At 50.5% G+C, this 12,345-nt stretch overlaps 1 protein-coding gene across 4 annotated transcripts in view; it reads left to right on the top strand.

Annotated features, from left to right (window-relative positions):
• The first annotated feature begins 1,579 nt into the window (after nucleotides 1-1,579).
• FYCO1 (FYVE and coiled-coil domain autophagy adaptor 1) overlaps nucleotides 1,580-12,345 on the top strand; it is an 86,111-nt gene continuing 75,345 nt past the window's right edge. For all 4 annotated transcript variants that reach the window (XM_033864724.2, XM_033864723.2, XM_033864725.2 and 1 more), the window contains exons 1-2: nucleotides 1,580-1,691; nucleotides 11,106-11,248. In XM_033864724.2, the coding sequence (XP_033720615.1) occupies nucleotides 11,194-11,248 (55 nt within the window). In that variant the 5' untranslated portion in view covers nucleotides 1,580-1,691; nucleotides 11,106-11,193. The remainder of the gene's footprint in view (nucleotides 1,692-11,105; nucleotides 11,249-12,345) is intronic.

Genomic DNA, 12,345 nt, shown 5'->3' with positions numbered 1-12,345 from the left:
AGGAGCCCACCTGCCGCAACTAGGATCTGGCACAACCAGATAAATAAATTAATTTTAAAAAAACGTACTAAAAGAAAAAAGAAAATCAGCTTTGAGCATCACCCACAGTTAGAAGACATGGGCAACAGATGGCACGTGGAATTGGATGGTTGCGGGGAGTAGAGACGAGGGTGGGGGTGAGGGAGGGATATGTAGACCTCCAGCAGGTCCCTGGCCACTTTTGTAGAGGGCCTGTTCCGGGCCCTGTGCAAAGGCTATGGGAGGGCCACGTTGAGGGGAGTGAGACCACAAAGCGCCACTCTCAAGTTGGCCAGCCTCTGGTCATTCCTGTGTGGGGCAAGATTTCCATAGGATTACTTTTGTCCCAGGGAATCTTGGCCCTTTTTCCAGGTGACCTGGATGAACCCTCTTGACTGAGAGAGAATGACCTGGCTTGATTGTCCACACAACTGGGAACGGACACCTTAAATGTGTCATTAAAATTATTCCAAGGCACTTTGCAGTGAACTGTGGGAGTCTGGGGAAGGAAGTACCCACCTGTGTCTGTTCCCTTGGCAGGGGGACTCAGTTTTAGGGGGACTGCATTTCAGGATGAATGATTTCCCTTTGCCATCTCCTTCCCCCTCTTCCCTTTTCCTTTCATTGTTTCCATCCCAACAGGAAGGATGGAAATCACTTCTCCCCAGCTCCCACAAATTGACTATTCCATTCATCTAACTCACTGCCTTCTCTACAACTAACTCAGAAAAGATGGCTAATGAGATGCCATAGCCTAAATCTATTTCCTTTCCTGAATTATTCTACCAGATAACTCCCCTCTTTGTGCATTTGTAATGTTTGGGCCATGGCTCCTGACTGGACACCAACAGCTAAGTCCTGTGAGGTAGAAGGGTGTTTTGGAGTCCAGTCATAGGCTGAAGTACTCCAGGTACTGTTCCCCTCCTCTCTTGTGACCATTCATTACTAATGAGTGCATTTTGTTCTATTGAGTGCAGCCTCAGAGTGCTTCACAACGTATAAATGGAAAATGTAACTTATAAATAGAAATTGGGCAGAGAGTAGGGAGGTTAGGAGTGATAGTTCATTCATTAACACATAGTTTTTGAGCAGTGATTTTAAGCAGGTCCCTGTGTTAAGTAGCAAGGGGGATGAAAAGATAGACCATTAGGCCCAGCAATATATAATGCTTTTTATTTAGCCCGATATATTAAAACATTATTATTTCAACATGGAATCAATATAAAAATGTTAATGAGCTATTTTACATTCTTTTGGAACTCAGGTGTATTTTGCACTTACAGCACATGTACAATTCAACTCAAACTAGTCACATTTCAAGTTCTCAAAAGCCACACGTGGACAGCACTGCTTTCAGGATCCCAGACATACGATTTGTGGACACACGTGCTCCCAGGGATTGCAAGGGTTAATTTAAAGCCGGCTGCCGCCAAGGAACCAGTGGGCGTTGTGAGCATCAGCTCTGCGGAGCATGCCGGGAGTTGTAGTCCGCACTCTGTCCGTGGGGTCCGATGGGAGTTGTAGACAGAGGCCCTGTGGAGCATGCTGGAAGTTGTAGTCTGCGCCAGTCTGCGGAGGGGTCTGCGTATCATGGCCGCCTACACCGCGCTCTCGTACTCTTCCGCTTGGCAGCAGAAAGTTTCGGTTCTGTCCCAGCGTGGACCCACGAGCGCGTAAGTGTTGCGGATGGCCGTCCGGACTCATGGGGCACCTCTAGTTGCTGTCGTCTCCGGAGCGGAGAACTTCCCTCCAGGCGCGGCTTGTCACCTGTTGCCCTTACCGCCTCCGCCCTTATGCCGGGTGTCCCACAGACTCTGCCGGAGCCCTTGCCCAATGCCCTTGCCCAGCGGGCCTAGGAAGCACCTAGGGCCGGTGAATCTGACCCTGGAACCCAGGCTGCCTCTGGTAATCAGTTAGGAAGACAGACAGCCCCCCTCCCCCCTCCGCCCAAACACCAGTTCCAAAACACCCGACGGCCAAGGATCCCACATGTGTGGTCTCAGAACAAGTCTTGGAGTCTTTAAGCACAGGAGGGACAGGTCCCCGAGTTTCTGCTTGCATTGTCCAAGAAGCCGATAACCTGAAGAGGCGTATTTCCTGGCTCAGCTGGGCCGGGACAGCCCAGACCTTAACTTTGCAAAACTCCAAGACTTAACTTTGCCCGGGTCTCTCCCCTCTCGTAAGGGGACGGTTTGTTCATCCTGGGCCATCCCCAGGCCATGGCCCATTCTCTTTACCCAGTGTCTCTTGTGCTTTGGTGTAGGGTTTCGAGATAGCCCCCAGGTGATTGTTCCTGAAACACCTGTGGATTTTTGGATTGTGGTGTGGCTGCACCGGACTTCGGCTAGGGTCCGTGATATGAAGAACCTAGGTCGGAGGGTGTAAGGGGAGGGCTGAATTTTACTTTTCCTCAGAAAAGCATGTGTGGTTGACACCTTAACCACGTGGCTCCCAGATAGTGCACTTGTGTCATCTGATGCCCCTTGTCACTCTTCACAGTTCCATCCGCTGCCCCCCTCCAGAGCAAAATAGAGCACTCTTTGAAACTACCGGTGTTGGCCGCAGCCTCTCTGTCCCTCTGCCTGTCTTACCACAGCAGTTTCCTTTCCCAACAGAGAAATGGGTCAGGGGCTCTTTGAGGGCAGAGGATCAGGCGTTAATCTGCTCACTGCTCTCCTGCCACTTCCAGCCTTGTGCTCTGTAGCAAGCTTAACTCCCCTGCCATCTGCCTAATGCGGGCTGCTGGGTATTGTAGCTGGGGAAGAGCTGTCACGCTGAGGTTCTGCTTTCAGTGGCTCCCACCCCTCTGAAGTGGGCCCATGTTGAGTAGATTCCACTTGACCCTCCCTCCCTTGAGAGCTACTGTTCAGAAATTATTGAATGCCCTGTACCAGTTTTGAGCCGTTATTATTAATCACCCTGGAAATCAGAGTTAATTGTCTCAGTGATGGGACGGGGCCTTCTTTGATTGAAAGAACGTGAAAAGGCTGTAGGAAAAAGATTTTCTGTTTCTGTTAAAAGTGTTCTTTGCGTAATGCTTCATTTAGTTTTTAATTTGGGAAAACAAACATACAGAATCATTGAAAGAATTGTATAGAGAACATATACCCACCTGTTAGATTCTACAGTTAATATTTTACTCCAGTTATTTTTGTGTTGCTTTGGAGTCGATCCTCTAGCTACTCTTTGGATGGTCTTTGCTCCTTGTGACTGGTTTTGGGACACCGGCATGGGTTCAGGAGCCATGCTTTTAACCTGGTCCTTCTGGGATGGAATGGCCCCCACGGATGTTTGTGACAAGAGGAACCACCCAAAACAGCACAAGATCAGAGCAGTTGGTAACTTTGTCCCATGTTGGTCACTGAGACTGTGGGCTGCTGCCTCTAGAACATACAATAGGCACTCAAGAATGGCAGTCCCCGTCTTCCCTTTAGGGGAGAGGCTTGGCTAATGGGTAACCTGCATTTTCTGGTGATTCCAAGGACAGCTTTGGTGACTCAAAACCAAAGTGTCTTTAAACCTGAGGCAGAGGAAGCGTATTGTCTAGCTGTGGTGTCATGGTGAAAATCACTGATAGGAACTCAAAGTCTGGAGCCACATTCACTAGCCAGCCCAGGCAGCAGAGCAGGTAAGATTCGTTAACCAGAGGCCGCCTGTGAGCAGAGATGATTCGAGTTTGGCCTTGTGAACATCTGTTCACCTAGTGGATGGATGTCATTGTGTTGCTCAAAAGATAAACAATATTTCCTGTTTGTGATCTCAATGCCAGATTTTTTTTTTTAAGCTTTTGGTTGGTTTAATAGCCTCTGTTTGAACACCTAAATCAATCAGTAGGGTGGGTTTGGAACTGTTTCCATGGGTCTCTGTTTATCATGCTGTTCTTAGATGTGTTACTGTACTGTCCTCATAAGAGCTTCGGCCTCAGAGTGCATGGGCTCCCTGGCTTTTACAGGATGAGGATGACAGAACTGTGCTGATTTGGGCAGGAGGTGTTTCTCCCTCTTCCTCACTTTGGAGCCAGTCAGCCTGGTGGTTTTAGTGGCCGCCGGTGGTCCTTGCTGTTCTCTGTGGCATTTGAAAGAAACCAGGTGCCTGTTTCTAGTTGGGTCAGATCCTCCTCACAGGGATGAGGATGTGCGTGCCGGTGTGTTTCGGAGGACAGACTTAAGGAGAGTCTGTGGTCTGGGTATAGTCCTGTGGCAGTGTGGCTGGTTTCAGAGCCCAAGGGCAGGTCCGGCTAACCATCTCAGGAGCCTGGGGTGCTACACCCTTGGCCTGGGGCAGAAAACCGAGTTCGGGGAGCCCTTGGAATCCAGAAGAAAATCCTGAAGGGAAAAAGCATTCCAAGCAAGCCATCAGTCTGCAGAGGGCTAGGCCAAGAGGAGGATCCCTGTAAGAGGTCCAGGGTGGGCTGGCAACTGAACCAGAGGTGGCGGCTTAATGTGGAGCTGGAAGGAACTGTAGCCCCAGGTGCTCTTTCCAGGGCATCTACAGCCTGGGTCAGGAGCGGGGCCTAGAAGCCTCAGCCAAAGTTAACCACCGAGAATGTCTGTTCTTCTCCTTGCACACCTCCTCCGTGGAGGAAGGTAAAGGGTAACCTCTCTCCACTGTATCTGAACACACACACACACACACACACACACACACACACACACACACACACACACACACACACACACACACACACAGTAGGAAGAGGTCAGTACTTTGAACTAAATGTACCATGGGGCTCACCCAATCATGGCATAATCTTTATCGCATTATTTGTTACATGATAGGGAATGGAAATTTCACAAGATGAATCTGATTCTGCATTCTGAATAGGGTCCAGCTTGGCAGGACTCAGCTGTGATTGAGAGAAGAGAAGACACTTTCCTTGCCCATTGCTTCCTGGATGTTTTCTCTGGGCTTTCCAGTGGCAAGACCTCCGCCCTGCACCCCCAAATGTGGATATGTGGCTCCTTTCTGAGCAACTGCCCACCTTCGTAAAAAAGATAGCTTTCTCCAAGCCCAGAAGCAACACCGCACAGCCACAAATCCCTCTTGACCCTGCTCTCCTGGGTCAGCAGACTGGAATCGGGGCCAGTTTTGTGTATGTTCCAGGGGGAGTGACCAAGAGACCTGGAATTGTTGGTGGGAGGGAGGGGGCCAAGAGAAGTTTCAAGAAGTGATGGCAAAGTCTCAAGTCTTCATTCCCTTTAAGAAAGAGAAGATTACAAGCAAGGAGTGGTTTGGGCGAGATGACCCAGGCCTGCAGTTGGTCAGCCCTTTAATTATAGGTCTTTAATTATAATTGTGTCGCCTAATGAGCCTTTGTTCACGTGTGCTGAAATCTTGGCCTCTGATAAACTCTTGAGCACTCTCCTGGGCACCATCTAGAAGCTCTGGTGAGGGCAGTCTGCCTGACCACTGACCGTTTCAGCACTGGGCCCCAGGACCTCCAGGCCTTCACAGCTGCAGGTACCAGCCAAGTGCCCCCTTTCCATAGGTGGTAACTAGATAGATGCTGTTGGGTGTGCTGAACCAGGCCGAGGCAATGGACTCTTCGGAAAGGCTTCCTGCTTTTGACTGGTCTGAACTGTCCTTGTTAACATTCTTTCCCAGTCAGGGTGGAGTTGACAACGTGTATGCCCCAGCTTGTTTGGGAGTCGGGGAGGAGCCGACTGTATGGTGCCCTCTCTGGGTCATGTCTTAGCTGTTGTGTTGGGAGCAAGTATGGCAAATTTGGCAGGCAGGGCAGGGTTGTCTTCTATGCCCCAGACCTCCTCCTCCCCTTCTGATCCTTCTTTCCTTATGTGGCTACTCAGATGCTGTTGTCAGCTGACAAAAAAATACACAACATGAGAGCCGTCGGTTAAGTTTTGTTAAGGGGGGGAAGGTCAGTATATATGGTTTTAGTGAAGGGGGTGCGTGCAGTCAGTCACACATTGTGGCAAGGCTTGCTGCTAGTCACGAGGAGCAGATGTCACTGTTAATGATTTGAGTGCTTTTCTGTATATGAGAAGATGGAAGAATTTAGGCTCGTAAAATCTTCTCCTGAAAATGTCGAACTATCGGAAGGCTTGTTCTGCCAGTTTTTCCCAGAGCACAGAGTGCCTCATTCCTGATCTCCACCCTGAACTCCTTTCAGGATGTCTTGAAGGTCAATGGCTGCAGTGGCTTAATCCTTGTAGAGGCAGATGGCAAGTGGCAATTTCAGCTGGCACTGTGTTTCTCCTGCCAGAGCCAGTTTGGGGGAACATCATGAGTATTAGTCATTTGTACCATAGTGTAAAGAAGTTTCCATGAGTCAGCGTCTTCGTATCTTAATTTGGGACTGAACTGCCGTCTCTGTTGTTTAAGGCACATCTAGGCAGGTATGGGAGGAATTTGGAGGTCAGGGAAGATCCTTTACCTCTAAAATAATACATAGGCTGTGACGAGGAACCCGGGTAACAGTACCAAGTAATAAATAAGAATTTTTAAAAACGCGTTTAGTCCCTTTTCCTCTTTACCAGAAGATTGGATGTTTTCAGACATTCTGGATAAGCTTAAACATAATTTTGAGTTGTTGGCAAGAGAATCCAGTGTTCCCCCAAATTTTATAAAATGAATTTCTCTGGTATTTGAAAGAGCTTGCTAGAGACAGTGATGGAGGTGTTCACAATGTCTGCAACAAGGACCCTGGGTTGATGGAGGTGATTTGCACTTTGGGGGCCTTGCAAGGCGCTGGAGTCCTGGAGCCCATGGCGGTGTGGAGTGTCTCCTGAGTTAGGAGAGCAGGTTGCCAACGGGTTGTAGAGGTCAGGATCGCACTGGTCCATGCCAGAAGTCTGTGATTCCCGTAATATAATAGGAAATATATATTTGATCTCTTACCCTGGTTCCTGGCACAGAGCTTCCAAAACTCTTGGAATTTCCTGAGTAATAGGAGTGTCTTTTGTTATTCATAGCAAAACCCTTTCAACCATAAGCATAACCATATGCTAGTAAGATGACTCTTCATGGGCCCCTGGATAGATAGCTTCTGCCTGAGGGCTGGTTGCCAGAGGACTTTCAGCCCCACCCTTAGACCCCTCTGGGGAGTGGAGAGGGGCTGAAGGTGGCATAAATGGCCAGTGGCCAGTGATTTAATCAGTCATGCCTATGTAATGAAACCTCCGTAAAAACCTCAGATGACAGGATTCTGAGAAATACTGTGCTGATGACACATTGAAGTACTGGAGGGCGCAGAGCTCTGAGCGTATGGAAGCTCCCACCCCACCCCCCTTATCTTGCATCTCTTGCATTTCACTGTTGCTGAATTGTGTCCTTTAAAATAAACCAGTTATAGTAAAATGTTTCCCCAAGTTTTGTGAGCCGTTCTAGCAAATTATAGAACCTGAGATGGGGATTTTGGGAACCCCAGTTTATAGCTGGTTGGTCAGAGGTACAGGTAGTGACAGGTACTGGGACCTGTGACTGGTGTCTGAAGCCGGGGCAGTCTTGTGGACTGAGCCTTTAACCTATGGGGTCTGCACTGGCTTCAGGTAGTTAGAGTTATAATTGAATTGAGAGACTTCCCTGGTGGTCCAATGGTTAGGGCTCCACGCTTTCACTGCCGAGGGCACGGGTTCAATCCCTGGTCGGGGAACTAAGATCCCGCAAGCCCTGCAGCATGGCCAAAAAGAAAAAGAATTGAATTGAATTGTAGGACACCCATTAGTGTCAACTGGATATCGGTGTGGGGGAAAAAGCCACACATTTGGTGTCAGAAGTGTTGTGAGTAAAAAATATCTCATCCCTAAACCAAAGGGCAGGCTTATCTAGAGACACAAGGAAGTTGACCAAGGAGTGGAGAGAGACTGTGCCCCATTCTGTGTCTTTTGAAGTTTAATAATAACCTCAGGCCCAGGAAAAGGGAGGCCAGAATGCGAAGAGTCATTCTTTCAAGTCCATGAAAATAGCATTCCTGTGGTGACCATTTGCTTCCTGAAAACCTGTGAGGTGGTGACCCACAGCTGTGGTGGGTCACTGTGTAGTCACTGTGCCCTATAGGCCCAGCAGCGGTTTCTCAGGGCTCATCTTGGTGGTGAGGCAGAGGGTCTTTGGAAAATCAACTTGTGTAATCAGTGGTTGGGCACAGCTCACCCCGTGGCCTGGGAACTTGGCCTCAGGGGAGGGAGGCACTCCGAGGCTCAGGCGGAGAAGGCCTCCTGGGCTCGGGCTGACACTTGCGGCTTCACCAGAGTGCCAAGAAGTCTTGAAGGAGCATGTTTCTACCTGTTCAGGCTCGTCATTCCAAGATGCCAGTTTGGTTTACAGACACTATTGCCCTTGTGCCAGGCTCCAAAGAGGGCTGGTTTCTAGGACATCCAGCTGGTCTTATAGTTCATGCGTTGTCCCAGCCAGAGCCTGGATGACTAAGAATCTGTTGTCGTTAGTGCTTCCTTTCCAGGCTCCGCCCTCTCTGTCATTTGCGAGTCTCAGCCTAGTTTTAAGTAAGTATACACAGAGACCCAGTGGACTCATGGGGTATAGGTTATCTTCTTACAAGATTATTTCTTCCCGAAGGTACAAAGCTCTCTGGTGACCATAGTCAAATAAGGGGAGTGCAGGTAGAGAAACAGCCTCTACACCTGCTGTGCCCTCCACCCTGGCGCCCTCTCCTCCTCAGGTCTCTTCGATGACCTCCTGTTCATCACCCAACTAAGTTGCCATTACTGAGAGTGTCCACCATCCTCTCCCTTCCCCCAGCAGAATGAAAGTTCCCTTCCTCAGGTCCCATTGCATCTTGCTAAATTCATACCAATGCTGCTCTTTTGTTTGCTGAGATAAGATGTACAGTATGTGAGTTTTGACAAATATATATTCGTCAAATATATACAGTCATGTAACCAACACCATAATCACGACACAGAGTAGAGTTGCCCACCAGAATTTCTGCATACTCTCTTGTAGTCAAACCCTCCCTTCCCCCTCAGCTCCTGGCACCCATGGATCTGATTCCCCCCCAGTGTTTTGCCTTTGTAAGAACAGGATGCAGATGGAATCATAAAGTAGGTAGCTTTTCAGTCTGGCTTCTTTCACTCGGCAAACATCATTTGTTGTGTGTATCCCTGGTTCATTCCCTCTCCTTGCTGAGTACCCGTAACTTTTTATTCATGTCTCTGCATGGACCTCTTCTGCCATATCCGCATATCTGGATGCTTTTCTGTCTGTCTTCTTGGTGCACAGCCGAGCTCCTCCAGGGCTGGATGGTGCCTTGTTGCCCCAGTATCCCCAGGCTGCACTTGACCGTGTGGTGCCGGGACAGCTGTGCATTGACAGTGATGATCCTTGGTCCTCTCCTCCTCGCTGGGGGAGGAGCCAAGTGTCTGCCCAGGCAGCAGAGCCCCTGCAGAAGTCTGGCCCATCCTGGGCTCCTGCTCTCTAGGGCCCTGGCTGGTCCCTGCTCAGGCTCTGTGTTCAGCAGCTGACCTAGAGAGCCGCCCAGGGATGGGCAGGCTGGCTTCTGGTAAATCACACCCACCCTCGGTTTGGTGTCTGTGATGGCAGGTGCCAGCACTTGCTAGGGACTTGGGCGGAGTCTTTGTGGATGCCCTGGCTCTCTGGCGCTCCATGTCACGAATTACTGGGAATGTGGTACAGGTATGTACCTGTCTAGTTCCTCCTAGGCTGGAGAAGCCCTATTTGGGCCTTGTTTTCACTGACTCACAGCTGCACTGGCTTGTGAGTTAAAAACAGGCCTTGGCATATCTGCGCCATGACAGGCCCTCCCCAGGCCTCAGGCTGACCTGGAATGCTTGTGTAAATATTTGGAGGAACTTGAGGTTGGCGACCATTTCTCCCCCTGGATCTTCTTGCCTTGTCTCCTAGAGCAGTAAGGCGAAGAGCGTGGTGGGAGAGTGAGGACCAGTTCATGTTTGAAACACTCAAGGTGGTGGCACATTTGAGAGGCGCTGGAGTTCCGGGCAGTTCCTAGAAGCCAGTGGAAGTGGTTGACATTTGCTGTAGTGACAGTGGCTCCGTTGTAGAGCCAAAGGGGTTGAATTCAGACTGACCAGAGTTCACATCACGATTCCCCTCCCTACTGGCCCGGGGCCTTAGACAAGTTACACAGCTTCTCTGTATGCCAGTTTCTCCCTTGTTCGTTACCTATCTCCCAGGGTGCTGCTGAGAATTAAAATGAGTCAGTGTGTAAAGCACCTAACAGGCCCAGTGCGCAGCAGGCCCTCGTCTAGGGGTGGCTACTAAGGCCACCTCTAGTCTTGCCAACTGCTTTTGCCAGCAAATGTTACGCCTTTGCAGCGGACATCTAAGGAAAGGGTTAGAGGTTCTGAAAGGAGAATATGGTGGTGTCCAAGTGCGTGTCCAGACCTCCTTCCGATGCTGCTCGTATCTCCTCCTCTTTGTTGGTCTCCAGCCACCTCTGTGTCCTTAAATCACTTCAGCAGCTGCCCAAGTAGCGATGGTAACTCGGGACTCACCAGCCGTGAGAGAACCGTAACCGAGCTTAAAATAGAGACTGCCCTTGACTGGTCCTGAGGGCTGCGCAGGCCCCTGACGGCCCCTGGTGTCTGCCCTCCCAAGCTGAGCGGGACTCTGGTGGCTGGAGGCTGCAGACCTCCCTGAGAGGCAAGCCAGGCTCTCCTTGGTCCGGAGGCCCTTAGGGTATGTGTCCTCAGCCTCAGGCCTCCACCGCTGCCTGGGGAGGGGGGAGGGCCCGGCCTGGAGGAGACAGCTGATTTGGTGTGGTGGCACCTTAGGCTTAGCAGGTCAGTGAGCGGGGTTGGACTAGTTCTGGCCTTGGTGTAGGGGGATGGGGGAGCCACTGGGAAGCGTTTTTAAAGGTGGAAAGTGCGGCAGGCCTGCCTAAGGGCAGACTAGGAGGGGAGCTCAGAAAGAATAGGTCATGCTCTTTAGTTGATCTTGTTTCTTTTGAAGCTCCCAACCAGGTCCCTGTGTCTGAACATAAGTGTATCAGAGAATGCCCACAGAGCAAGGCCCACACAGAAAGGTCAAGCCCTTCCCATTGAGGGAAGATGCCCAGATGGGGCGACTTTGTGCCCAGAGCAGTGTGCCTCTACTACTGTCTTTAAATTGTGTCTGTGACCGCTCCTGTGCAGGTGCCACCTCGGCGTCTGACCACTGCTGAGCGGCCCCAGGCAGGAGGCCCACAGCCAGGAAAGGCGGCCCCTGACGGTCCCGGTTACCATGGCGTCCACCAGCGTGGAGAGCCAGCTGCAGAGAATCATCCGCGATTTGCAAGGTACGGCTTGGCTGCAGGGCACACCGAGCTTGGTGTTGAGAGAGCTGTGACTGTGCTTTTGCTGTTGCCAGCTGAAATTAGCCCTGTGATCTGTGTTTACACCGAGAGTAATCGGAGCCCTCGGGACACATCATATTGAAATATTTGGGGCTCAGATGTCCGCCCTGTTAAGGCTGGGAGACCTTGCCTGGCCCTCCTCTCAGGCACTGTAAAGGCACTTTGTAAACAAAATCAAATACCTCTTTCTGGGTCTGGGTCTGATTTCTGTGTGTGTGTGTTTGTGTTTTCAAACCACCCGTTAAGTCTTTGAATTGTGAGTCTCTGGGAGACGGCGGAATTGGCTCATTTGCAGAGATATTCTGCCTCCTTCTAAGCAGGAAGACGAGACACCCATCTTGCTTGTTTTGCTCTTCCACCTGGTTCCGGGTGGGACTCACTCCAGTTCTGGGCCTGCTGCCCCCCAGACTTCCCTGAGCTCAACGTTGCCCAATGAGAGAGACTTGTGGGCCTTGGCTCACTGGACAAAGGCAAGGCAGGCGGGGGTCCGTGTGCAGAGAGCAGGCTCGGGAGGAACCCGCTGTGTTCTGTACTGGCTGTGGAGTCCAGGGCCCAGGTTCACCCTTTCAGGTGACGTCCCAAGGGGAGAATTTTGGCAAGTTTTCCATCCCTCATGAATCACCAGGGCAGGTCTTGTAAGCCTCTCTGGAGCACCAGCACATTTGCTACAACACAGTCTGAAGCTGACTCCTTCCTCCGTGTCATGGGGACCCCAGTGACACTCTCCTGACAGACTCAAGGCGCAGGTTCCTAACTGCTCAGACACAGTGATAACCGACTGCAGTCTCTCATACCCAGGTTAGTGGAGGCCACAACAGTCGTCATTGTGAAGGCAAATATCGATGAGATAAAAATCACTTTCTCAGGCGTATCTCCTGTTTATGTAGTATTTTGGGCCTTCATGGCATTTCATGTGTGCCAGGCACGAGTCTCACAGATAATAATAGCTCATTGAGTCCTCACGTTTGGTCCTGTGAGGCAGGGACCATTATTATTCCCATTTTGCAGATGTGGAAACAGGCACAGAGAGGTTAAGTGAC

Source organism: Tursiops truncatus, chromosome 10 (assembly GCF_011762595.2).
Source record: "Tursiops truncatus isolate mTurTru1 chromosome 10, mTurTru1.mat.Y, whole genome shotgun sequence".
Taxonomy (NCBI): Eukaryota; Metazoa; Chordata; class Mammalia; order Artiodactyla; family Delphinidae; genus Tursiops; species Tursiops truncatus.
Note: the sequence above shows the minus strand (reverse complement) of the source record. Positions and strands in the feature narration are given on the sequence as shown.